The sequence below is a fragment of the Remersonia thermophila genome, chromosome 5 (genome assembly GCF_042764415.1).
Source record: "Remersonia thermophila strain ATCC 22073 chromosome 5, whole genome shotgun sequence".
In the NCBI taxonomy this organism is placed as follows: domain Eukaryota; kingdom Fungi; phylum Ascomycota; class Sordariomycetes; order Sordariales; family Chaetomiaceae; genus Remersonia; species Remersonia thermophila.
In genome coordinates, this window is record NC_092221.1 from 430,781 (window position 1) to 456,873 (window position 26,093).

Genomic DNA, 26,093 nt, shown 5'->3' on the forward strand with positions numbered 1-26,093 from the left:
AGGGGGGGCACGGTGGTGATCACTGACCTCCATGTCTATGCTAAGGGTTGCGCTCGAGCTTTTGTTTGCGTTCTCTGACCGTGCAGCAATGGTCGCTCCCCTTTCTGCCCGTGCTAGATGTTTGAAAATGATGACGAAGCGGGTGACCCAAGGACGGAGCCTGTGGTTATATAGTAAAAGAAACGGTTCCTTTTGAATATGTTCCCCCTTGACGATTCAAACACATTACCACTGTCATCGACCAACAACATCAACGACGACAATAGCAGCATTGCAACAATATTACAACAAGGACATCATCATCAGCTACAGCAGCAGCATCAGCAGCAGCAGCAACAACAACAACAACAAACCACCACCACAACCACCGCCGCCGACGATAACCTATCTTCGTCCCACATCCTTTCCCCCCTCCCCTTGTATTTGGTTGATTTGTGCCTTTGTCTACAAAAGTACAGCCATCCAGAATGAAACTGTCTCAGCTCGCCATGGCCTGGCCGGCCATCATCGTCGCATTCTTCGGTAAGCATCGACCATGTCCCCCTGTTTTTCTTTTTATTCACCGTCCTCTCCACCCCTTCGTTCGGCGCGTCGATGACAAAACCACTAACCACGTTACCTCGACGTCATCCGCCCTAGCATGGACCACCGGCGCGCCGCCCGCTCCCTCGACCGACCTTTCGGCCGCCGGGCCTCTCCTCCTCCCGCGCGCCGGCCCTCCCGCCACCGCCCCAACGGCCCCGGCGGCGGTGCTGGCGGCCCCGGAGGCAGAGGCCCAGGCATGACCAAGGCCGAGGGCATGCTCCGCGCCAAGCACCTGCGGTCGGTCCACGGCGTCGTGGCGCTCGTGGCGTTCGTGGTGGTGTTCCCGTTCGGCAGCGTGCTGGTGCGCGTGCTCCCTCCCGGGGCGCCGTCGCTGTGGGGCCACGGGGTCGTGCAGGCCTTGGGGGTGGTGCTGTGCGTGGTGTGCGCTGGGTACGCGGGGGAGTCGGTGTTGGTGGTGCAGGATATGGGGATCGATGTGGTGAGTGGATTCCCGCTGCTGGTGGTATTCGTGGTTCGATGGGCTTTGCTTTGCGCCGGGATGGGTGGTGATGTGAATGGAGGATGACGATGGTGGTGAAAAACGGCTGACGAGATGGCGAGCAGACAAGAAACTACATGGCGATGTGGCACATTGGCATCGGCAGCGTGGTGCTGGCCTTGTTGATGTTTGCGCAGCCGTTCCTGGGGCACATGCATCACCAGCGGTTCAAGGTGCTGCGGCGCAGGCAGATCTGGTCGTATCTTCACCTGTGGAATGGAAGGGGCATGATCACGGCAGGCATCGTCAACGCGGGGCTTGGGATTTGGGCGGCCCAAGAAGGTTGGGATTGGAAGATAGCCTATGTAGTGCTGGCGGTGCTGACGTGGACGGTGTGGGTGTTGGTGGCGGTCAGGGATGAGTGGAAGAGGGCAACGATATTGAAGTCGCGGTGATATGCCATGTCTATGAGCGAAGAGATGTTGGTCATTCGGTAACACCTAATAGCCATTCATTGTACAAGCCAGGGGTTGGAGGGTTGGATGTTGACTCGACTAGGAAAAAACGAAAAAAGAAGAAAAGAGAATGGAAAAATAATTACAAAGACAAAATTAGACCGACAGGTAGAAACAAGAGGCTTGCAGGAAATATAATAGCTGCACTTCCGTGTAAGTTTTGTTGTGCTTTCACGAGTGGATTCTTATCATATCTAAGAGTTCAGTCCTGGACGCAAATGTGGCCTACGTTCGAGATGATGATGAAGTTCTCATGACCCTCTATTGTCATGAGAGGTTGGCTGATGGGAAGAACTCGACAAAGACCACAGTTGCATTCATTGCTCGAGGTTGTAGAACATTGCTCTTTCATAGAAAGACCTACAACATGCATTCTCAGGTATTAGTAGACTATCCCAGAGGTACCTATGAGCTATCTACAGTTTACACTATTACCTATTGACTATTATGCAGCCGCTACGACGGTTAGTGGCAGCGACTAAAAAGCCCGAGGTCCTCGGCTTACAAGCCGGCCCCTCAGCCGCATCCCCACTATAACGTCCTTGGATATTCAACCTCCAACTATCCTTCATGTACACAGTACATGAATTAATTACTTGACATGAAACCTACAAACCATCACCGCTATCGCCCTCATTACCGCGACTGTGTCTCTGCTCAGGTGCCCTCATCCTGCATACACTGCTCCCATCTCCGAACCCATCCTGCCAACTCCATCCGCCAACATGGTCCTCTTTGATCTCCACCTCGTCTCCCTGACCCCGGGCACCGCCCCCTCCACCCTCCTCCGCGCCCTCCACGACGAGCCCAATGCGCACGTCGTCTTCCAGGCCCGCGTCCTCCGCTGGATGGTCCTCCCGACCCGCACCTCGGCGCCGCGCCTCCTAGGCCGCAACACCCGCTGGGACCTGCTCGTCGGCCTCCGCCGGCCGGACGGCAAGGAGCCGAGCAGCGACTGGATCCCGGCCCCCCTGCGCGCCGAGGCGGGACTGGTCGCGGCGCGGTGGACGGCCTCGTCGGGCGTCAGCGCCAAGGCGCTCGAGGGGTACGCCAAGCTCAACGCGGAGCTGTACAAGCGCGCCGGGCAGGCCCCAATTCCCAGCAGCAGCAGCAGCAGCAACGGCAGCAACGGCAGCAGCAACGCCGGCAAGGCCAGCAGCGCCGTTGCTGCGAGCTCCGACGAGAACGACTTCTTCCTCGACGCCGACTCGGCGGAGTGGTCCCAGTGGCGCAGCTCGCCCGTCGGAAGGTCGGCGCGCTCCCGGCCCGTGTCGATGCTCAACCTCCTGCAGTTCCGCCCCGGCAAGGAGGCGCACGAGTCGTACAAGCGGTACGGCGCCGAGTTCTCGAGGCGCGTCGGGGCCAAGTACGGAGGCCACGTCAAGGTCGTCGGGCGGATCGTCCCCTCTCCTCCTTCGTCGTCGTCGTCGTCGTCGTCGTCGTCGGGCTCTCAGGTTGGGCCGAGGGATGAGGAGATCGCGGGCGAGGCGGGTGCGGACGGGTGGCACGAGATCGCGTGGGTGCATTATCCGAGCGCCGAGCACTTCGCGGCGATGGCGGCGAGCCCGGAGTACAAGGAGGTGAACTTGCAGCACCGGGTCGGGGCGCTGAAGGATACGTTTATCTTGTGCTGTCAGGAGGTCGGGGTGGACGGGGAGTGGGTTGGGGAGAAGGGGGTGGAGAGCAAGCTTTGAGAGGGAACGGGATAGGGGGGAGGATTGTCATGAGAAGCCAGAGTCTGTGTGTATTTGTGTATCCTTCTTGGTCATTGCGCTCTATGTACATGGGCAGGCTATATAATATGATGTCTGTCTGTAGATGCTAAGGAAAAACAAAAGAAAACTAAACGCTTTGGTGAATGCTCAAGAGATGATGATGCTAATGAAAAAAAAAAAAAAAAAAAAGATACCCATGGCCGATAGAAAGAGAGAGGATATCTTTTGTGCGCATCTGTACGCCTGTCCAAACAAAAGAAAATAAAGAAAAAGAAAAACGCCAGTGTGGTTGGTTCGGTTGAAAAAAACGTGATCTTCTTGTCATCGCAACGTTGGAACTCGGATGATGAATGAGAATGATGATGATGACGCCGCCGCTGATGCTTCCCCGTCTAGAACACCCCCCCCCGTGAGAAACTCAACGAACCCGTGAAACCACCACATACATGCAGCACCAAGCCCTGCACAAAGAAAAGCAGCATTCCGTCAAAGCGAAGGAAAAGAACAGGTCGTTATACAGGCACGTCGTGCCTCCCGTTCTGCTTGATGATGCCCACCTCGTCGCCCTCGCGGGACGACGTGTCCCCGTCGAACTCGACGGTAGTATGGTACGTCCTCTGGACGTAGATGCCGCCGTCCATTTGCTGCTGCTGGTGCTGGCCGTCGAGCGGGATCGCCTCGGCGGCCATGACGGTCCTCGCCACGCTGTGGGCGCCGTAGCCGGTCCGGCCGGGGCTGCCGCCGCTCGTGCCGCCCTGGCCGTAGGTCGTCTTGCCGCGGGTGCTGTACTTTTTGACCTCGCGCGACAGCAGGGCCTTGAGCGGGGGCAGGCAGCCGACGATGATGGCGGCGGAGGTCTCGACGGCGCCCCAGATGGCGAGGCCGATGAGGTCGACGGTGCCCGAAGGGGTGAGGACCTGGGTCATGCGGACGCAGGCGACGGCGATGATGATGAAGCCCAGGCTGAAGGCGACGGCGAGGCCGATCTTGCGGCGAAGGTCGAGCTGGAGAGAGGGAAGGATGGAGATGGGGAGGGCCATGATCATGACGTCGCTGCTGATGTCGACGGTGGTGGAGTAGACGACGTTGAGCTTTTGCATCCAGAGCTCGTGGGGGGAGTTGCATTTGCCTGGGGGAGGGGGACGAGAGGTTAGTTTGGAGCCCAACCAAACAACTGACTTTGGGATATATATATATAATATATACAGCGAGAGACAGAGAGAGCTGTTCACATACCGGGCTTAAAGTAGTCGGACGGCGGCGAGCACGTCAGGGAGCTGGCGAGCCAGCAGCCGATGTAGGCGAGCAAGGCAAAGGCGGCCACGGCCCACCACAGGCGACGCAGGATGGGAAAGGGCTTGACGAAGCGGTAAAAGACGGCCAGGAAGCTGGCCTTGACGGACCACAGGATGGTCCAAAAGAGCTTGATGATGGGGAATTGCCAGCGCGTGAGCTGCATCAGCATGTAGACGGTCTCGGTGCCGGAGACGATCCGGCCGGCCTTGAGGTACGTGATGTACCAGAGATACGGGAGCTGGATGGTCTGGAGGATGTCGTTGGTGGTGTAGGCGAGCCAGGCAAAGATGATCCAGCAGTCATCGTAGAGGAATTTGCCGTTTTGACGGAACCGCACGGCCAGGCGCAGGACGACAAAGGTGGTGGTGACCACGTAGAGCACCCAGATGATGGCGCGCATGCCCATCTCGTCGACCGTGTTGGCGACGCCCTGAAGGGGGGCATTCGGGTTGGGTTTCGGAGCCGGCTGCTGCGCCGACATGGTGGCGGGTGGTCGTTGGTGATGTTTTGTTCTTCCGTCTTGACCGGGCTATGGGAAGGGAGAGCGGGTCGATCGTCGATCTACGTTGCTAGGCGGCGTTGCGAGAAACGACTCGCAGAGTCACTCGCTCGTCGTGCACGCTTGGGCAGGGAGAGGACAAAGTGGGCGGGAAGACCGGCAAGCTGCTGCGATGACCTTCCCGAGCCTTGCTTGCTCTTACATAGGAGACACAACAAAATATGTCTCAAAACACTTGCAACGCCGTGGGTACGACGAAAGGGTTTTAAGAAAGCAACCTCTTGCTTCTCCCCCGGAAGATGCCGAGCGTCCGGAGAAGCCTCCATGGCGAAGCCCCCTCCCATGCTTGCGTGGGCGTGTTCCAGGCATCTTCAGGACGGCAATTGCCGTGAAGCGAAGGTTGCGTTGAAGATTCTGGGCTTCTTCCACGCCCTTGTCGACCTGGGTTCCGAGTGGCCGGCGGCCTGCCCGCCCAGGCTTGTCGGTTACATACGCTGCAGCTTGTTTGCCTTCTGTGGTTTCAGCAGCCCCGGTCGAGGCTTGATGAATGGTGAACCAGAGTATGGGGACCGTGATGGCTGCAGGAAACCCTTCCGGCCCCTGAAATGTGGCTTGTTTGGGGGTCAACCCCAAGAGTGGGAGGTGTTTGTTGATCCTGGCTCTTCATAGAATGGAATACCACACCCGGACGGAACGCCCAAGTCCGTATGGAGACCAATGCAACCCGGACACACCGGTTCTTCAGGCCGTTGGAGAAAAGCCAGCGGGAAGAGCATACTGCGTGCTGGAAATGGAGCCCTCATTGGGCAGAGGCAAGACGAGTTCCAGTCTTGCGCAGGACAATACACTAGTTAGTCTGGAGGGTGCTTTTTGCGCATAAGGAAAAGAAGAAAGAACCTTGACGGTCACCCGGGCCCAGAGAAGTGCTCGCCTGCAGGAGGGATGGCCTCATGGTGGCGCTGGCTGTCGAGCTTGCATGGCCAGTTCATAATCCGAACCTGAGCTCATCAAGAAACGCCGGTTTGATTTTGTTTCCCGCCTGCCTGTCTGTCTGTCGTCAGGGTGGAAGCCACAGCATTGTGCTTTTGCTTGTGCTTGTTCTCATGCTTGTGCCATGAGTTGTGCCCGCTGTCACCTAGGGGGTTAAGACAGCCGAGGAAGCGAGCAGGAGGCGGAGAGAGGAAGAGGAGGAGGTCGAAGGATTCTGCTGCGTGCCGAGTCGTGGCGAAGGGGCCGAAAAAAAGAAACACAAGGGTGGTTATCCATATTGCCAAGGCGGCAAGGGATGCCGGAGGCGGTAGCGGAGTTAGCATGGGCGGGAGAGCGGCGTGGACGAAACCATTGCCCGGGAGAGGGCCGAGCCGGCAGGGGTCGGCTCTTCCGGGGCAACAAGGAGGTAATTCCTACGTCGCAGCCGAAATCACAAAGGGTTCCTCTCGTCCCCACCGCCCATCCTGACTGGGTATCGCCCGGCGGGCGGGGAGAGTTCCGTGGCTTGCTAGCATCTTGGTCTGCGTGGGGGTTGACTAAAGTTAAACGGTGGCGGGCGAAGCTTGAAGTTTATCGTCTCGGCCTCCTGGCTCTGCTTAGCTCGGCGGCTCCCGACTATCGGGTCGTCCCTTGAGAGCTAGGCTGCATTGAGGACCTTTGCTGATGAGATTCTGCAAAAATCGTCCAATGCCCCCTTGTGGTTACCAACAGGCCGTCTCCCACCCACCCCTTCAACACCACTCGCTTTCGGACCCGAGAGATGGGCTACCAGAGCTGGGCATCCACACTGCCGGGACACCTGGGACGGTATGTACATGATCAGACGGGTTAGGCATTGCTACCCCCTGAGACCCCACGTCTCCCACATCCGGAGCCATTGTGGTAGCAGAAAAGCGTCATGATTTCCCTCTCTCGTGGCTGTCGTGATCTTCTCTCGCTACCTACCACGCCACCTATCCGCTCTTTTTTCTGCTGTTGTTGTTTGATTTGATCTCCTCCAGTCGTTTCCTTTATCCCCTCAGGTTTTGGTGTAGGTGGTCAAGATGAAGGTCCAAGCGGCATTGTCACTCCTTGTCACGGTTTCCCATGCCGCGGGGCTTCGACGGGATGCCCAGCCCGACTGCCGATGTGTAAGTTGTTGCGAGCCCCCATTTACATACATGCACACACACACCACGTTCCGGACACATGGAACTTGCCAGCGGTGTGCGTTGGCGATGCGTTCTCGGCGCATCGGACGGAAAAAGCCTCCCCGGACATGGTCTTCTCCCCCTCCTCGCGCCTCACGCATGCGCGTGGCCCGCGCCCCCCATACACATACCCTGCAGCCTGCGGACGCATCCTGCATCCCAGAGCCCTCGCTTCCAATCCCGCTGACCTGACACGCTGCAACCCAGGTCCCCGGCGACTCGTGCTGGCCCAGCAAGTGCGAGTGGTTCAAGTTCGGCCGCGAGCTTGGCGACCACCGCAAGCTGATCGCGACATCCCCCATCGCCGAGTCGTGCTATGACGGCCCCAAGAAGGACTTGGCGCGCTGCGCCTACGTGACCGAGATGTGGTCCGACCAGGACTTCCAGACGTCCAGCCCCATCGGCCGGCCCTACCCGTACAACATCACCTGCGCCCCGGTGGACTACGCCAAGGGGGCGACCCCGACGACGTGCAGCCTGGGCCAGCTGCCCCCGATGGCGGTCAACGCCACCTCGCGGGAGGACATCGCCGCCACCCTCGCCTTTGCGCAGCAGCACAACATCCGCCTCGTCGTCACGGGCACGGGCCACGACCTCCTCGGCCGCTCCGACGGCTACGGCGGCCTGGAGCTGTGGCTCAACAACTTCCGCAACGACATCACCTTCCAGGAGACGTTTGAGTCCTTCACGGGCTGCACCGCCTCCAACTGGACCGGCAGCGCCATCCACATCGACGGCAACTGGCAGTGGCGCGACGTCTACCAGGTGGCCCGCGACAACAACGTCATCGCCGTCGGCGGCGGCGCCCTCTCGCCCGGCGCCATCGGCGGCTGGCCCTCGGGCGGCGGCCACGGCCCGGCGACGCGCAACTTTGGCCTGGGCGCCGACCAGATCCTCGAGCTCGAGGTGATGCTCGCCAACGGCACCATCGTCCGCGCCAACCACTGCCAGAACGCCGACCTCTTCCGCGCCATGCGCGGCGGCGGCCCCGGCTACGGCGTCGTCCTGAGCTCCACCGTCAAGGCCCACCCCAACGTCGACAAGGTCGTGGCCCACCGCCTCGCCATCGCCCCCTACCAGCACACCCCCGAGAACCTCGACCTCCTCGAGGCCGTGACGACGCTGCTCCAGCAGATGCCGGCCCTGAGCGACGGCGGCTTCGCCGGCTACGGCTACTGGTTCCGCAACTTCCCCCGCGGCTTCATCGGCGACATCCCGTCCGGCTACGCCCACGGCTTCTGGGCCATCGGCAAGGAGCGCGAGGAGGCCGAGACCGTCATGAACGCGACCCTCGCCCTGCTCGAGCCCTACCGCGCCAAGCTCATGATCATCTCGACCTGGGCCGAGTACAACGACTACTGGAGCTTCTACTTTGCCGAGTCGGGCCTGTACGACCCGACGGGCAACACCTCCATCCTGACGTCGCGCCTGATCGACCCCGCCGCCGTCGCCGACCGCCAGCGCGTGCGCGACGCCGTCGAGGTCATCAGCGGCGCCCCCGGCGAGTTCACGTCCAACGTCATCCTGCTCGTCTCGGGCGGCCAGGTGTTTGAGGACGCCGCCGACCCGTCGTCCGGCCTCCACCCGGCGTGGCGCACCTCGCACTTTGTCATCATCACGGGCCAGGGCGTTCCCCACGTCGCCACCAACGAGATGCGCCAGTTCGTCAACGACCAGGTCACCTACGTCCGCGGCGCCGCGCTCAAGCAGCTCGCCCCCAACACGGGCGGCTACATGAACGAGGGCGACCGCCACGACCCGGACTACATTGACAGCTTCTACGGCAGCAACTACGCCTCCCACCTCGCGGCCAAGAACAAGTACGATCCCGACAGGGTCTTTTACTGCCCGACCTGCGTGGGCGCCGAGGATTTCATCGAGCTGCCCGACGGCCCGCTGTGCAGGAAGCCGACGGTTTGAACATGATGCAGGGGAGAGAAGGCTTTGGGGGGATACCTTTGGGCATATGGGACAGGGTAAGGTGTTGGGGGTTAGGATTGGCGAGGGATGGATGATTCAGGGTTCAGACGGTAGGGGGGGCTCTGGAGCGAAGCGAGGGAGCAGCGTGGTGTTAGGAGTTGACGGGGAGATAGGTTGTGACACGCATTGTGACTGGCATTGTTGGGCTATGGTTTGCTACTTCGTAGTGTACGGTCGTTCCAAATTTAGTAATCTATATTAATCTATCCGTCTTTTCCAGTCATGCGTTGTGTTGATGTTTTCTATTTCGAGGCCGGCCCCACGAGAGCTTTGCCTGTCGAAGAGACAAGAACAACAAAAAGCAAGCCATAATACATCATGCAGCATGGAGCTACCACCTTCGTATGTACATACGAAGGACACAAGTGAACAGCGTTGTTGACCCTTCTTCGCAAGGGAAGCCACAAAAGGTCATCGACGCGTACCTACGGTACATAACGCTGGTTGCCCGCCAAGAATCCTCAAGAGGCTGCACAGCTGCATGACCAGGGGGGGGGCCAGAGGGCACCCCACTAGTTCACCGTGTACGCAGTAACTATGCATGTACAACATGTATAGTACACGAGATAACTGACTGCATAGAAAAAGCAAGAATGTTCCCTCACCTAACACCCCCCCCCCCACAAACAAGGGGTCCGCAACTCCCAGAGCCCCCTTGGTTCGAACCCCTGGACCGACCCCTGTCACGGCCTTACTGCGTACGCAGTATGTTCCTCAGCCATCGCTTAGAACGCCTCGTCGTTCCAGCATTCCGTACGTATACAGTATAGCTCTGGGAGGCGGTTAGAAAAACACAACGGGTCAAGGGCCGTCCGGTTGTGTCGACGGTAACCGAGTGCGTGGGAAAAAGCAACAGAATCCGAGTCACCCTTCAAAGCCACGTGCCACACTCATGTCGAAACGCAACATGCAGACCGACGCCACACCGACCCGAGCCAGAGGGTCGGTCGGGAATTCCCGCTAACCGTTCTGTTGTGCAACAGAACCATCCAATCGTCAAGCCAAACTCTCCCCCGTGTCACAGCCTGCAGCCACACGAAACCCCGCACAGGGAGAGAAAAGAGAGAGAGAGACAGAGAGAAGGAGAATTAGCGAGAAAGAGAGGGGAAGCATCCGACACGATAACTAGCCAAGCAAAGGAAAAAAGAAAAAAAAAGCAAAAGGTGAAAAAAAAAAAAGAGAGAAAGAAAGCAAACCATGGCCTCCCAAACCTTCTCCATCTGGCTCCTCCCACCCCCGTCCCACCCCTTGCGTCCTCTCCTCTCCGACCTCATCCACCGAACCCTCCCCGGGGCGTTCCCCCACCTGGCCGCCTCTCCCACCGCCAACCCCCCCGTCGCTCCGCACTTCTTCCCCCCGCACATCACCCTCGCCAGCTCCATCCCGGCCGCGCACACCGCCGAGGACGCGCCCGGCGGCCCGCAGGCCTTCCTCGAGCGCGTCTTCGCCCCGCTGCTCCAGGGCAACGACGACGACGGCGAGAAGACGGGCTTCAAGGTGAGGGTTCGGCCGGGCGAGGTGGACGGGCAGGATCACTTCTTCCGGCGCTGCTTTGTCAGGATCGGCCTGGACGGAGGCGTGAGGACGCTGGCCGGGGTGGCGACGGCCGGGGCGGTGCTCGGGGAGGAGGTGAGCGTGGTGGGAACCGGTGCTGATGGCGAGCTCGAGGTCAGCTTTGGTGAGAAGACGCAGCAATGGTGAGTCTCTTTCTCTGTCTCTTTTTTTTTTTTTTTTTTTTTTTTTTTGTGCATTTGTGTGTAAAGTGTGTCGTCAAGAGAACGTGACCTAGACGGAGGGTGCAGAATTGGGGATGAAGTTGTGGGCATCATCATCATCATCATCATCAACATCATGAAGCTAACAAAGAGGTCCTTTATTTCAAGGTTGCGCTGGTGGGAGGAGGCCTACGGCCCGCATTTGAGCCTCATGTAGTAAGCGTCTCCCCCTTCCTTCACAACTTCAAAACCGTAGATGATAAGGATCATCCAGGTCAGCTAATGAACGGTTTGTCTCAGCGGCGACCAACCCATCTCGGGGGAAACGCTCAAGAAGGTTGCCGAGATGGTCCGCGAGGCGGGAGTCAGGCCCGCCAAGGATGTCGTTCAAGACGAGTCGCAGCACGATGGGGAAGGCTGGGAAGGCGGCGAGATCTGGCTGGTGCCCACCTACAAGCCCATCTCGGAGTGGTCCAAGCCCATTGCGACGATCCAGCTTTGATGGAGTCGGCTGCCCCTGCGGATCGCTGGTTGCGAATAGCTATTCTATCTAGGTGGACATTCCGTTGCGTTGCGTTATGCTCAAGCACATCCGCCACAGGCTTCCTTCTTTTCGTTCCCGTCCATGGGGACCTTTCTCCTCCCATCTCTGGTGAGAGCACATGCGTATCACGGGGTATCATCATCCGGCTCCGTCGCCCTCCTCCTCGCCCTCCCCTTGTTCAACCTCATACACTCCATCTTCTTGGCCAGCTCGCCCTCGGTGCCGCGCCAGGTCCGGCCCTTCAGATGGCGCACGCACAGCTGCTTCCCCTCGTCCGGATAGTACAGCCAGCACGCCCAGCGGCGCCAGTGGCCGTCCTTCATCTCGGTGCGCGCCCGGTGGCCGATGGTGTCCTCGATGAAGGCGCCACGGGGCAGCGACGCCCGCCCGGGGAAGACGCGGGCCAGGTAGTGCGCCGTTTCGGCGACGTGGGGTTTGTCGTGCCAAAAGAAGAGCGGCGTTAGCGGGATCTTGACCGTGGTGATGCCGGGAGCGGCCTCCTCGGCGGCGGCGGCAGTGGCAGTGTCGACGTTGGTTGAGGGGGAGGTCTCGACCCGCACGCTAAAGTTTTGCTTGTGTAGGTTCGTCAAGGCCCGCAGCGCCGTGTACCGCATGACGTGGTCCGACCGGGCGTACTCGACCATGCGCACCGACGGGAAGCAGACGTATTGAATGGGCACGCCGACGGAACGAGCGTTGGCGATCTCGCCATCATCCTGGTCACCATCATGACCATCATCATCATCATCATCATCGTCATCGTCGTCGTCGTCGCCATCGCTGCCCCCGCTGGTCGCAGCCCCTGAATGTGGGTGGCGGTGCTGCTGTTGCTGCTGCATGAGCGTGAGGAGCGGGCCGAGCGGAATGTCGGTGATGAGCGCCCAGTCGTGCTGCTGGACCCAGACGTACGGCGTCTGGGTGAGACGCAGGGCAGAACGAACGGCAAGGCCAAACCCCAGGCGCTGGGCCGGCTCGACAAAGGTGACGCGCCGGTCCGGCGTGCGCGTGATGGCCAGGGCCACGGCGTTGTTGGCGTGCTGGGGGAGAATCCCAAGGCAGCCGAACTCGGCCTCGGCGCTGTCGCTAACAAGGCTGTCGTTCTCGACATCCGGGCCGGCGTAGACGTCGAGGATCAGGCGCTTGGCGCGAACCTTGTACTCGGCGTACAGACGGGCGCCCTCGGCCGTGACGTGGCCCTTTTTGAGGCGGTTGGCCGAGCTGATATGGTCGTACGTGTCGAGGACCAGGATGACACGGCAGCGCGTCAGGGCCGGGCAGTGGGCGCGAAAGGCAGCAATGATGTGCTCGAGCAGCTCGGTGGATGGGGCCGAGGGGGTTGGCGACGTGGTGATGATGAGGGTGAGCCGGTCGTCTGCAGGGGCTTTTGTGCTGTCACTCGAGGTGTTGCTGGCGCCGTGGCTGTCAGGCGTGTGGCCTAACCCGGCTTCTTGTGCTCCAGCATCTGCTCCAGCATCCGCCAGCGCCTTGGCGGCGGCGGCGGCGACGGCAGCCTCGTCCACGGTCATGTCGCCGGCGCCAGCGAGGGATAGCCGCACCGGTCCTGCCTCCAAAGCCCCATTCCACGCTAGGGCAAGCGGTAAGCGTCGCCTCCCGTCGGCGGTGGTGTGAAGTGTAGCAGGCGAAAATGGGCCGGGGTAAAAGTGAGTGAGTGTAAGTGAGTTGGTGAGTGAGTAGACGTTAGTGAGTGAGTGAGAAATCCGAGTGAGTGAGTGGGAGGAGGTGGAGTCTTCAAGAGGCTTTGGGTCCCGGGGAAATGGATCCGACGAGATAGGAAAGCGGGGCATTGTAAGGCTTTGTACAGTATGGATGGTCAACAATTCCAATGGTAGCACTGTACTCACTTACGGTGTATGGTATGAGTCCCTTATCTGTAATCGATGCTTCCTAGTCTTCCTTGAACCTTGGACTCGCCATGAGCCCCAATGCCCTTTTTACATCGAGAGGAGCGAATTTACAAAGAATGAGAACTGAACTTGAGAGTAGTATCGAGTTGCTTTGTAGAGCGCCTCATGGTATCATGATGGCGGAGGCATTGTCAAGCTGAAGGTTCTTGCTTGGATCGACCCAAGCCTAGCTAGCCATCTCTGATAGTAATTCTTTACTTTGGCACTACTAGATGAAGACTTCCTAGACGCGGTTCAATCCGCTTGTCATCCTGGACTTGACCTAGTATCGCAAAATAAGATCTAGAGAATGGTGTAAAGGATGTCTACACAACACTTTTTTTCATCGAGTATTGCTCTTCCTCTTTCCTGATCTCCAAGCGTTCAATTATTATCCCAGAGTCAACACACCGACTCGTGCTATTTGCCCTTCTATGTCTTGCCGTTTTCCCATCAGGTGTGAAGCCGTAAAGAGGGCTGCTGCGGTTTTCAATTTTTCAGGACCCTCCAAGCAATCTCGAGCCCCAAGAGAGATGTTCAGGGGAGATGGCAAACACGACCCTCACGACGACCCCTTCTACATGAATGCCTTGGTTGGCTTGGTATCATTTGTCGGTTGCTCACACACTCCAGCTGTCAAAGCCAGCACGCACATCAAGCCCAAAGCTGGTGTGCTTGGCCGGCGCGGGCCGGGTCGGTGGCGTCGGCCGGTGACCGGCGGCGGAGACCCGGCAAACAGCCGCACAAGGCAGAGAAAACTCTGAACATCACGCAGCGATCCGGTAGTGGCCGCCCTGATAGGCCGGTCATCATTGATAGGTTGATCCGTTCGCTGGTGAGTGGCTCGTGGTGCTTCACGCCATCTGTTCAGCGCCATCATAATAAGCTTCATCAACCCCGAAGACAGGGCACATTCCATGATTATATCAAGCGTCCTGCACTCATCCCAAACCAGCAAGAACACTGCCATAGTACCCCTCATTTCTCTCTTTTGTTGTTCAACCGGCTGGTTCTCCGCACGACGACAACGCAAAGTTACCCCACGACACACCCCCATACACACACACGATTGCAACCTTGAGCGAGCTTGGTGCGCTTTGATCTCTTGATACACGCAACTGCAAACCACTTGGGCTGCAGTCTTACAACTCACCCTTTGGTAAAAAGGAGACGTCTCAAACCATGGCAAACACAACCACCCAACCCCCGGACCACCTCCGCCTCACCCGCATTCGTCTCTCCAACGGCTACCGCGCCTACTGCCCCGCCTCGGCAGCCCCTCCTCCCGCAAAGAAGCCGGAAAAGCGCGTCCGCTTCGTCAAGGGCTTCGTCACCGAGCCCACGACCCTGCGCGAACCATCCCCGCCGAGATTCGCCGGGCCTGGTGCGAGGAGGGTAACCTGGGAGCAGCAGGACCCGGAGCGGCCTGAGCAACAAGAACCATTCAAGAACGCGGTCCAGCAAGAAAGGAAGAGGCGCGCACCTCCTCCAAGCGGGGGTCGCTACATGGAAGGCCCCTCGGGCCCTGCCGTTTGGCGCGTCGAGCCGCGGCATCGCGCCGGCGGGGCGCTGATGGTGGTGGATGACGCTCTACGGGATGGGATGGCGCTGGCGAGGGACGGGGTCGGATTGCCGTGCGATCGGTGGAGGGAGCCGGTTGCCCCGGGCGGAGCAAGGGTCGGGATCGTGCGTGTTGGTAGCAACGGGGACGAGGGGCACGATGGTGCAGGGAAAAGAGGCGAGGAGATGGGTTGGCTGGGAGAGGGGGAGCGGCTACGATATGAGGACGGGGAGAGGGAGGGGGGCTTCTCTCTGCGGGATATTGTGAGGAACGAGGAGGCGGTTACGGTGAGGGTGGTTGAAAAGCCCGGAAGGAGAGGGAGGGCGGAGGAAGAGGAGGATGAGAAGGTGGAAAGCTTGGGGGAAGACGAGGTGGATGCCTTCGCGGCTGTCTCTGTGCATCTGACGGACGGGGAGAGCGAGGACGGTGAGTCGCTGCCCGATCTTTGCGCGGAGGAGCCCCTGGGATGGGTGCTGGTGATGGAGGTGGAGGAGGTGGAGGGCGAGGACTGGATGTCGTTGCACATGGCTTGGAGGCCTGTAGCGCTCTTTGGGGACAAGAAGTAAGGATTCCTTTCAAGCCAGCTGGGTCTCGCCGTCGTCCATAGGGTCCGTCCGAGGTGTATATCTTGAGCCGCTGGCAAAATTGCATTGCTCCACAAACTTGCGAGGCTGATACTACCGCAACGGCATTCATCGATGCAACTCAATCACAGATGGCCCTGGGCGGTGTCTTATACGAGGTAGTCTTGAACGGGTAAATTCCATCCTCGGGCCAAACGTTTGCCCATCCACGAATAACAGCTCGTTCGCAGCTCGCTCTGAACGACATCCATTCCCCTTCTCCCTTGCAACGACCCCTACTCGCGCCTTACAGGGTGCCCTGGGATCGGTGTGTCCACACACCTCTTGTCGCCGCAGGGCCCGCAGTGCGCAGTGCGATGTCACGCTGGCTCCGGCGGTGCGCCGTTTCCTGTGGCGGAGTTTACGTGAACATGATTGCCGTAGCGTAACAAGCATTCTGTTTTGGTCACCCCAGCATAGATAATGAGAGGTGAGGTTGTGAGGTCGGTTATTGATAACGTAACGTTGGAGGTAGCGCCGTCAAAGCGTTCAGAAGGGTTCGCCTACCAGACATGGCCAAAGCCAAGATGACCTCGCCAGCCCCTGTCATTGCCGGCCGTTGTGGATATCTGCAACAAGAATTCTTGACTTACTGCGTACTGTGTATGTATAGTAGAAGCGTCCTGATGGACTTGGGTGTTAGATGGAGGAGCTTTAGTCAACCCGAAACGATAAAGCTAGCGGCGCCAAAGCCGTTCGCCCTTGCGGGCCATTCCAAATGAGGAAACCAACCCAGTCTCAGGGATACAAGAAATTGCAGCAACGGACGCACGAACCGTCGGTACATGGTGAATTAGGCATATTCGCAGGGCTGATGCAACCCCGCCCGAACCAGGGCCATGCCGGATTGGTGAAGAGTTACTATAGTTAGCCCGATCCGCGGTTCCAGGGTGTTCGCTTCAGCCCTGCCCTGTCGAGATGAGCCATGGAAGGACAAACACAACCGAGCATCTGGCCGTCCTCTCATCTCCACCGCCCCGCAGGAAATCACCTGGTGGTGTGCAGCACACGCCACTAAGGGATGGAGCATGCCGGCAGAGATGGGCTCTCTGGGAGGGAGGACGGTTGGGATGGGCAGGCCATTCGTCGGCGAGCCGGAAACGGTGTAAGCGCCAGCTTGGTAACTAGCTTGATACAAAAAGGCAACCTTCCCGTCAGCGAACGAATCGGTCTGCTCTAGACCAGCAGCCCCTCCTCCGTCTCTCGCTTTGATTCTCTCAAAGCTTTTATCTAATATCGTCTTGGAGACTCGGTTCTCACCAGCGAACTTGACCCTCTTCCTCTTCTCAACATCTTCTGCTTCCTCTCGACGAATAGCACCTCTTTGCAGGACCCACCGCCCAACATGGCCGACCAGCAACAACAACATCAACAACAACAACAACAGCAGCAGCAGCCCATCGCCGCGGGCGCTCCGGCCAAGCCGTCCCCGATCAACCCCGACGATGTGGCCCACTGGTCGGCGGCCTTTAACGAGGTGCTCGCCAAGCCCTCCGAGACGTTCAAGTCCAAGTCCCCCGCGGGCGCTCAGCCCTGGTACAACTCCTTCTTCAACTTCTTCTCGCCCATCGAGACGTGCTTCCTCTCGTGGTGCTGCCCGTGCGTCGTCTTTGGCCGCACCCACCACCGCCTGCACCGCAACGCGGACCTGCAGGGCTGGGAGCCCGTCAACGCTTCCGTACGCGCCCCTTCCTCCCTTTTCCCATCATGATACCTGCTATTAGTACAAGCTGACACGCGCCATTCCTGCAGTGCCTCATGATGTGGGCCTCGGGCTGCGTCTGCCTGCACTGGCTGCCCGTCGCCATGCAGCGCGCCGAGATCCGGGCCAAGCACAACCTGCAGGGCGACTTCTTGACCGACGTCGCCCTGGCGTTCTGCTGCGGCTGCTGCAGCATCGTGCAGGCCGACAAGGAGGCCGAGCACCGCGAGAAGCTGCTCGCTAGCAACGTCCAGCAGCAGGGCTACCAGGCGCCTGCCGGCATGTCGTACCCTGGCCCGGGCGAGGGCAAGGCCCAGTGATCCATCGTTCCGCGGAAATATGTATGATGGTTGCCTGCCTCTCATAGGGTTGAAGGGGGTTGACAAACCCCCCTGTGGGAAGGGGGGTGGCCAGGGAGGGAGTCGATTGGGGATCCGGGAGTCTGAAATCAAAACGGGTAGGTAATGGTTACGTTATTAATGTTTAGTCTGGCTTGATGCGGGGAGACAGGGCTTGTTTGGGATGATTCGTTTTGGTGCGGTCTGTCTGATACCTCTGCGCAAAAGAATACCACTTGAATTTGATACCCCCCCCAGGATAAGGAGAGGAGAAACTGCTTTGGCTCTCGTGACAGCTCCCTCCCTCTCATGTTGCTGGCCGTATCGCAATCTCCACAATCCCTGGTTTGACGTCCTCAGATAACTATGCAGCTCTTGGCTCGCGTGAGAATCCGGGGAACCATGCTGCGGCTGAGCGACCCCCAGCCGCGGACTTGGCCCGAAACGGCATCCAGCCCGATCACCAGACGACCGGCCATGGGTCTGGTCCTTGGCGTGACACTGCCAACTTTTCCAAGCCGCAGAAGGCATCGATTCGCTGCAGCGGTCCTGCGTGGCGCTGTCAACCCTTTGCATACTATAGACATGAGGGGTTGATCATGAGCCGGCTCAGGAGGCCAGAATCTGCCTTGATTGCATACCCCAATGTTGTGTTGTGTCGATCATGGGTCCCTGGGGCACGGGGAAAAGCACCGAGCATGTCCCGCCTCACACATCTCACCTCCACGAACGAGTGTAGACCAACGGCGATCGATCATGTCCGACAAAAACGGTTGCTAACTGCCTAGGCACCATCTCGGAGGCAAACCAAAAGAGAGGAGCCCAAAAGTAGCGTCACACCGTCCTCGACCGCATGACCGACTCGAGGTGTATGCATGTATGATGGCTGTGAGAAGGCCACCCACCTACTTGGCGCTCTGGGGCGGTCTCCATGTCTCCTCCATGTCTCCTCCACGTTCAGCATCTTGGCAAGAGAGGAAGGGGAAGTGACTGATAGAGGAACATGGACGGGTTAAGCAAGGCAAATGCCGTGGTTGGTTCACGATCACATACGTAGGACGGAGAGCTACGGAATGAACCGAGTGTCTGTCCTGTGGTACCTCTTGTCCTATGTACTAACTATACAGGGTGTCGGTTCGGCAAGTACCGAGCAAGCCGGCAGAAGTTGCATCACCCTCGCTGCCCCCGTGGGTCAACAAGCGCAAGCGCGCGGTGGACCATGATGGACGTGACCGAGCTTGACAGCGTCCATGATGGTCGCCACGGGGAGTAATTACCATGAGATCTTCCACGAGACGTAGCGGGCTCTGTGCCATCCTTTAACGTCCGGCCCCGGGTGATGAAAGTGCATCGAAGGACTTTGCATAGGGTAAATGAATGGTTATATACATGCCGGCCCAACCCAGCCTACGCTGCAATGCTTGGTTGAGGCTATGCGTTGATTTCCGCCGCGCCTCACTTGCATCCATGCTTAAACCGTCGTCGTGGCGCTGAGGTTCAAGTCATGAGCTGCGTGGCTGGTGATCGAAAGCCCTCTCGCCTTGTGTTGATGAAAGTCACATACGTCAACGGGGCTGGGGGGGGGGGGGGCCGAGAGGGCTGCGGCAAGTTCATCAAAGTCCCTCGCAGGACGAGCTTGTAACATGCTGCAGAGTGTCCCAGCTGAGGCTTTTGGCCCTGCCACCAGCTGCCACGAAGCGCGCCGTCACAGCACGCCATGAAGATGCCACCGTAGGTGCGAAGTCGCGGGCGGCAGCCAAGCCCAGATGGGCCGCAACTCGGAGAATCGTGCATGATGCTTCTTGTGACAAGGCCCTGGACGCCCCGGAACCGTGATACGATGCCGGGCGCCCGGACCGGCTGGGCGACGGCCTGTGGCGGCTCGGGATGGCCGTGGCGGCACGGAGGGCGTTGCTTGCGCCGCTGGCCAAGGCGCGGCCGACGCTTGAAAAAGGCCCCGATGTGTTGGTCCGAGTCGTGGAAGTACATGGGGATGATGGAGGCGTTGGTGGGAGACGAGAACGAATTCTTTCTTTCGGGTACGAGAGAGTATCTGGACAAGGGGATCGATCGATTTGGAATGTACGGGTAGCTAAGGAGAGGATGCGGCCAGAAGCTATGTGCTAGTAGGATAACAACGGCCTCTTTCATGCCGCCTTGAAGCCGCAAAAAAAGAAAAGAAAAGGCAAAGAAAAGAGAAAAAACCCCTCCCAAGCATAGGAGATGAACGGATGAACCAAGACGAACGACCCTGAAACCCGCGGCCCCGTCTCCACCTAGAGACATCACGTCGCAGATCCCTTGGTTTGCGCCAAAGCTCCGGCGCTTTCTCGCTCCGCCTTGCCTTCTTCTTCCCTCATCCCCGCCTCCCGTGGTTCCTCGTTGTCCTCCACCGCCAGGGTCTGCGCGTCGTTGAGCTTGGGGTTCCTCAGCACGGCGGCGAACGCGATCAGCGGCACGCACAGGCAGATGCCCGTGATGGTCAGCAGCCGCTGCGCGTGCTTGTACCCTTCGATGAGCGCCTGGCGCTCGGGGGTGCCGACGGGGTAGGTCAGCGCGAAGGAGAAGGGGTCCTGGTAGGCCGACGTGGCGAGCGCCTCGTCGCCGAGGGCGGCGAAGCGGCTGCGCAGCGCGTCCGGCAGGACCTGCGTCCAGATGGCGCCCGAGACGGCGCCGCCAAAGGCGGAGCCGAGGTTGTAGGTGGCCAGGTACAGGCCGGTCACGACGGCGAGGTGCTCGTGGCGGAGGCCGGCCTGGATGGAGGCCTGGGCCGGGTAGGGGAACATGCCGCCGGCGACGCCGAGGAGGACCTGGGCGCCGATGATGCCGGCGCGGCTCGAGGAGTCGGCGTCGCCGCGGTAGCGGATCAGCAGGCCGAAGGCGACGGCGAAGAGGCAGGTGCCGGCGACGATGAAGACCTTGAGGCGGCGGACGCGGTAGACGACAAAGCCCAGGATGCAGCCCGACACGACGCTGAAGAAGCTGTAGAAGCTGGAGACGCGGGTGGCGGTGGCCGTGTCGAAGTCGAAGGCGATGGTCAGGACCGAGTAGAGGTAGTCGCCCTGCATGTACCAGGACCAGTTGAGCAGCAGGGCGATGCCGAGGGCGCCCCAGACGCCGCGGTCCTTGAGCAGGGGGAACGGCACGAGCGGGTACGGAGCGCGGAGCTGCCAGAGGACAAAGGTGGGGATGCACACGACGCCGACGACGAGCGGGGCGATGACGCGGGCCTCGCTCCACGACGCCTCGAACCCGCCCGCGAGGGTCAGGGGCACCAGGAGCAGGGCGAAGATGGCGATGAGGAGGACGATGCCGATGACGTCGAGGCGCCAAAAGAGGGCGGACAGGAAGGCGCTCCAGGGCTCGGCCGGGCCGCGCGGCTTGTCGCCGCCGTCGCCGTCGCCGTCGCGCAGCAGGCCCTGGCGGCGGGCGCGGCGGTGGATGAGCGCGAGGGTGACGAGGAGCGGGGCCGCGCAGACGGGGTAGATGATGCACCACATGCCGACGCCCCACCTCCAGCCGGTGACGGAGAGCACCGACGCGGACACGTTGCCGCTGACCCAGGTGGTGATGAGGTAAGGGGTGGCGGGGATGTAGCTGAAGAGGAGGCGGGCGCGGGTGGAGGTGACGTCGGCGATGATGACCTCGACGAGGAGGATGATCATGGTGAAGCCGATCTGGTAGATGAGGGCGCCGGCGGCGAAGCCTGAGACGTTGTCCGAGACGGCCTCGACGAGGGTGCCGAGGACGTAGAAGAAGACGGACAGGGCGACGAGCTCGGCGCGGCCGAATATGTCGGCGATCTTGGCGGCAGTGGGCTGGGCGGCGGCGGCGATGACGGAGCGGAGGACGTTGACGGTGGCCAGCAGGGAGTGCTGCTGGAACGAGGCCGTGGCGAGGGGCTGGTACGCCCAGCGAAGGGTGCCGTCGAGGGCGTAGGCGAAGGCGATGATAAAGACGCTCAGGAAGAGGAAGACGCGGTCGCGCGTCGTCAAGACGGCCGCCGCAGCCTTGATGCGACGGATGCCCGGCGATATCTTGGCCGACGACGAGCGAGCGGCCGCGGTCATGTCGGCGGCCTTCTCCGGCGGCGGGTTGTTGGTCTCGCTCTTGTTATCGGCCATGGCGGAAGCGGGCTGGCAAACAAGGCAAACAAAATGGCGTGCCCAGAGAAGAGGATTCTTCCAAGTCAATACTATTGCGAGGGTATGTTCCGCGCAAGCCTTTTATATATATATATCTCCTCTCTCTCTCCTCTCTCTCTCTTTCTTCCGTCCTGGTCGGGTTAGAGACGAGAGAACAGGGAATGGGATCCGGCTCCGTCCGAAGGTCGCCGACCTGCCGACAAGCCGACGAGAGAGGGGGGGGCGTTCCACTTTCACCCTCCCACACGAGCCAACGGGAGCATGTGTCACACCTTTTTTTTTTTTTTTTTTTTTTTTTTTCTCTGGTCTTTTCACAGCATCGGTGGCTGCGAGGCTGTCCTAACTTGGCCAATCCTTGAACAGCCCTCGAGGTTGGGGTCCGGGATAAGCTAGGAGAAGGATCTAATCAGATTATCAGATCATCTCGACCTTGGCGTCTTGGGAAAGGCGCTGTAACACAGGCCCACCCACCCACAATACACCCCACTCCCCCACCCGGCAGTACATACTAGTACATACACGCCCGGCACTTTGTGCAAGTTTTCTGCCGGTTGCTCTGGTTTTTTCTCCATTGTGTTTAAGGATTGGATAATGGTTTGCCGCCCAGGCCTTGTGGTGCTGTGTTGGGGGGGTATGAAGGAGGGTGGTGAGCCGGTTGGGGTTGTGGGAGCATCGGCCGACAATCGGAGGGAGAGCGATTCTCATCTACAGCGAACTAGGGAGTTAGTTACATGGAACCTGAAGTAGCCTTGCTTGCTCCCATGTCTCTTCCAGGCAAACAGGACGAAGAAAACCTCCTCGCCTCCGACCGGGTTCCAATTGACGTCATGTTTGGCTTTTTGACCGCTATGATGGAGCCTGTGGAATGGATCCCTCACCACCCCCTTTTGACACCAAGACTTCTCTGCCATCCCGTCCTTCAACCGCACTACGACCATGGTAGAGACTACGGAGAGACGCTGCCGTGCACGAAGCCCACGGTGGTGCAGTTTTGGAGGAGATGTCATGGCGTCGTTTTGGATCCTGGACGAGGGGAAGGGGGAGGGGTGTAGCTACAGAGGGACTGCGTGCATGTGGCCCAGCAGCAGCAAGCGGCGTCTCCGGCCACACGCAAGCATCAGCCAGTTCGCATTTGGACATTTCTGCATCATGTTCATCCAGCCTCGGGCCAAGCCATGCATGTAAGAAAGAGCAACAGCATGGTCACCAGCATGATGCATGGTGCAGGGTGCAGAAAGCATGGCGAAAGAGAGACTATTGGGATCTGCCAGGCTTCAAAAAATAAATAATAAAATGAATAAACAAATGATAAAATAACAAAACCGTCTGGACAGTCTTTGCCCGGCTGGTGTTGTCGGTGTGTCGGTGAACGCACTTGTACTGAGGGATGCGCAGGGCCGGGGATACGCGGCGCGGGGAGAGAGGGAAACGCCGACGAGGAGCGCGCTGCGGCTTGCGTCGGAGCTACGAACACGGCGGCCCCGCCATTTCATTCACAGTTCGGCTTGCAGTTTCTACTCACGACAACAGCCGGCCGGAAGGGCCAGAAATGGACAAATGTTGGATACCCATCTACATCAAGCTGCATTCACTTCACCCGTTGCACCAAGATAAGATAGGTTGAGAAAATAAAAACACCACGGCTTGTTTTTTTTCTCTTTTTTTCCCTCTGCTTGAAGCATCATCTCCCTTGCACCTCGACGTATAGTAAGTCCGTGTAAGTGGGTTACTCGCTCACGCGCTCACCGACCGTCAAAACAAGCAACCTCTCCTTGAACCACCATCAGGTCCAGGTCACAGCCTGACGGCCGAAGCCACCACCTTTAACAAGACAGACGATACTTATATTTCCAACACACACACACACACACACACACACAAAATGCTCGCCACCGGCACCTGGGTCGAGATGGACCCTCTCTGCCCCTTCTCCCTGGCCAACCTCCCCCTCGCCATCGCCACCACCCCCGGGCAGTCCGAGCCGCACGTCGTCAGCGCCATCGGCCCCTACATCATCGAGCTCCCGGCCCTGATCGACAGCCTCGGGGAGGTCGACTACGCCGACCTCGTCCGCTACGGCGACCGGCGGAGGCTCGCCGCCGCGCTCAGCGCGGGCTCGCTGCTCGACCTCGCCGCCCTCGGCCAGGACGTCCCGCGCCGCCTGCGCTCCGCGCTGCAGGAGCTGCTGTCCGACGCCACCTCGTTCCCTCACGTGCTCCGGGACAACCCGGCCGCGCGGGCGCGGGTGCTGGCGCCCGCGGAGCAGGCGCGGTTCCGCATGCCCGTCGCCGTCGCCGACTACACCGACTTTTACGCGGGGTACCACCACGCCCGCGCCGTCGGGGCCATGTTCCGCGGCGCCGACAAGGCGCTGATGCCCAACTACCTGCACCTGCCCGTCGGGTACCACGGGAGGAGCTCGAGCGTGGTGCTGTCGGGGACGCCGGTCCGGAGGCCGGTCGGGCAGATCCTCGCGGCGGGCCCGACGCCCGTGACGGCGCCCACCAGGAAGCTCGACTTGGAGCTGGAGCTGGGGTGCATCATCGCGCGGGGCAGCGGGCTGGGCGAGCGCGTCCCCGTCGACGAGGCCGGCGCCTACATCCTCGGGTACGTCCTGCTCAACGACTGGAGCGCGCGGGACGTGCAAAAGTGGGAGTACGTGCCGCTGGGCCCGTTCAACGGCAAAAACTTTGCCACCACCATCAGCCCGTGGGTGGTGACGCCCGACGCGCTCGAGCCGTACCGCACGAGGCCGAGCGTCGAGCTGGGCGTCGAGCCGCAGCCGTACTTGAAGCAGGCGAGGGAGGATCGGGTGTTTGATATCCAGCTGGAGGTGGATTTGACAAGTGAGTTTTTTTTTTCTTTCATTTTGCCTTCTTTCATTTTTTTCCTTTCTCTCTTCTCTTTTTTTTTTTTCTTTCCTTCCTTCCTTTCCCCTTGTTTTCTGCCCTTTTTTACAACACGTCTTCCCCCTCTCCTCTCCCACAGCGGCTAACCGGCGATCCACCACCACCACCGCTGCCGCTGCCGCCAGCCGCCGAGGGTGTCACGGTCCCCATCAGCCGCACCAGCTCGCGGCACCTCGTCTGGTCGTTCGACCAGATGGTGGCCCACCATACCCTGGGCGGGTGCCCGCTGAGGGGCGGCGACCTGCTCGGCTCGGGCACCATCAGCGGGCCCGGCGGGCCTTGCGAGGCGGGCTGCCTCCTCGAGGCGACGCTCGACGGCAGCAAGCCGATCAAGGTGCAATCAGACGGCAAGACGGTGACGCGGAGCTACCTCGAGGACGGAGACACCATCACGGTGCGCGGGTTCTGCGGGCCCGAGGGGGCGCGCGTGGGGTTTGGCGAGTGCGCAGGGAGGATCGAGGCGGCGAGGTGGCCGTAGAAGAGAATCAACGTGCTTCTTGTGTTACCGTGGACGCATGTGCTACTTTATACACAGCAAGCACTGTCGTGTAGCTGTTGTACAGGAGACGAGCCGTCCCGTCGTACAAGCATGTCAGCCGTCCCGTCGTATGGTGTACACTAGTAACCGCGTAAGGACATGGCGAGACGGGATTCTGGGTTGCATTGGCCGCCTTGTTGCATCAGGGCCCCCCCGCTGCCCCGATGCGGAGGAACCGGAACGCTGGGTGGAAGAGGAGTGTGCGATGCTAGCGTTGCGACCTTGGCCATCCTGTTTGGCGTGCAGGCAATTTCACAGACGGAACCGCGGGACCGCGGCACGTCCATCCCATGGCATAGGGAAACGGTGGTGTCCCTTCATCCAATCCTTTGGTAACACAACGCGTTGGAGGACCGACTCAGGACGTGGTCGGTCCGTATCCGTGCGTCCATGCGCCGAAAAAAATGGGAAGAAACAACCACTCCACCAACAGATGACACATACAGCTACACACAGTCGTGTACTATACGTACCTACAGACCTGCCATGTACATACAAGTTTATCTCATTTTGCATGTATGTACAAGTATGTAGACCATCAAACAAAGCATAAAAGCAAGCCTTGCAAGACCTTGGGGACTCCCAGATCCAGGGAACTTCCATTGAGGGAAAAAATCACGAGGGAGTTCATCCCAACCGCAACCTCGCCTCCGGATCGGCTATTCCGCCAAGAAGCCACATTTCGTCCAGTCCACGGTTGCGTGCCTCCCGGGCCCCCAGAGACTCCAACGTCCGAACCCAACCCATCCATCCCATCACGTGTCTCCGCGATGAGCGCATGAATGCGCTAGACCGTGTGCGTGTGGACAGTGTGGAGACAAATCGCGGGACACATGAACTGGAGGAAGGAAGTAGCCGGGACCTACAGACGAAAATGGCTTGAGGCGCGCTGATCGGGACCCGAG

General features: G+C 59.7%; 9 protein-coding genes across 9 annotated transcripts; 6 read left to right on the forward strand and 3 right to left on the reverse strand.

The window, feature by feature from the left end:
* Nucleotides 1-2,264: 2,264 nt before the first annotated feature.
* Nucleotides 2,265-3,233, forward strand: VTJ83DRAFT_5350 (uncharacterized protein; the record flags this gene model as incomplete). The annotated part of the gene is made up of 1 exon (XM_071011941.1): nt 2,265-3,233. The coding sequence occupies one exon, from the start codon at nt 2,265-2,267 to the stop codon at nt 3,231-3,233; it is 969 nt and encodes a 322-aa protein (XP_070864725.1).
* Nucleotides 3,234-3,766: 533 nt separating this feature from the next.
* On the reverse strand, nt 3,767-5,031 carry VTJ83DRAFT_5351 (uncharacterized protein; the record flags this gene model as incomplete). The annotated part of the gene is made up of 2 exons (XM_071011942.1): nt 3,767-4,383; nt 4,491-5,031. The coding sequence occupies 2 exons, from the start codon at nt 5,029-5,031 to the stop codon at nt 3,767-3,769; spliced, it is 1,158 nt and encodes a 385-aa protein (XP_070864726.1).
* Nucleotides 5,032-7,082: 2,051 nt separating this feature from the next.
* On the forward strand, nt 7,083-9,149 carry VTJ83DRAFT_5352 (uncharacterized protein; the record flags this gene model as incomplete). Its single annotated transcript, XM_071011943.1, has 2 exons — nt 7,083-7,169; nt 7,437-9,149. 2 exons carry the CDS (start codon nt 7,083-7,085, stop codon nt 9,147-9,149), a joined length of 1,800 nt encoding a protein of 599 aa, XP_070864727.1.
* Nucleotides 9,150-10,406: 1,257 nt separating this feature from the next.
* Nucleotides 10,407-11,426, forward strand: VTJ83DRAFT_5353 (uncharacterized protein; the record flags this gene model as incomplete). Its single annotated transcript, XM_071011944.1, has 3 exons — nt 10,407-10,906; nt 11,093-11,140; nt 11,225-11,426. The coding sequence occupies 3 exons, from the start codon at nt 10,407-10,409 to the stop codon at nt 11,424-11,426; spliced, it is 750 nt and encodes a 249-aa protein (XP_070864728.1).
* A 167-nt stretch (nt 11,427-11,593) lies between these two features.
* On the reverse strand, nt 11,594-12,994 carry VTJ83DRAFT_5354 (uncharacterized protein; the record flags this gene model as incomplete). Its single annotated transcript, XM_071011945.1, has 1 exon — nt 11,594-12,994. One exon carries the CDS (start codon nt 12,992-12,994, stop codon nt 11,594-11,596), a length of 1,401 nt encoding a protein of 466 aa, XP_070864729.1.
* Nucleotides 12,995-14,554: 1,560 nt separating this feature from the next.
* VTJ83DRAFT_5355 (uncharacterized protein) lies at nt 14,555-15,499 on the forward strand (the record flags this gene model as incomplete). Its single annotated transcript, XM_071011946.1, has 1 exon — nt 14,555-15,499. One exon carries the CDS (start codon nt 14,555-14,557, stop codon nt 15,497-15,499), a length of 945 nt encoding a protein of 314 aa, XP_070864730.1.
* A 1,402-nt stretch (nt 15,500-16,901) lies between these two features.
* VTJ83DRAFT_5356 (uncharacterized protein) lies at nt 16,902-17,578 on the forward strand (the record flags this gene model as incomplete). Its single annotated transcript, XM_071011947.1, has 2 exons — nt 16,902-17,234; nt 17,309-17,578. 2 exons carry the CDS (start codon nt 16,902-16,904, stop codon nt 17,576-17,578), a joined length of 603 nt encoding a protein of 200 aa, XP_070864731.1.
* A 2,303-nt stretch (nt 17,579-19,881) lies between these two features.
* Nucleotides 19,882-21,720, reverse strand: VTJ83DRAFT_5357 (uncharacterized protein; the record flags this gene model as incomplete). Its single annotated transcript, XM_071011948.1, has 1 exon — nt 19,882-21,720. The coding sequence occupies one exon, from the start codon at nt 21,718-21,720 to the stop codon at nt 19,882-19,884; it is 1,839 nt and encodes a 612-aa protein (XP_070864732.1).
* A 1,903-nt stretch (nt 21,721-23,623) lies between these two features.
* On the forward strand, nt 23,624-25,128 carry VTJ83DRAFT_5358 (uncharacterized protein; the record flags this gene model as incomplete). Its single annotated transcript, XM_071011949.1, has 2 exons — nt 23,624-24,587; nt 24,776-25,128. The coding sequence occupies 2 exons, from the start codon at nt 23,624-23,626 to the stop codon at nt 25,126-25,128; spliced, it is 1,317 nt and encodes a 438-aa protein (XP_070864733.1).
* Between the last annotated feature and the right edge of the window lie 965 nt (nt 25,129-26,093).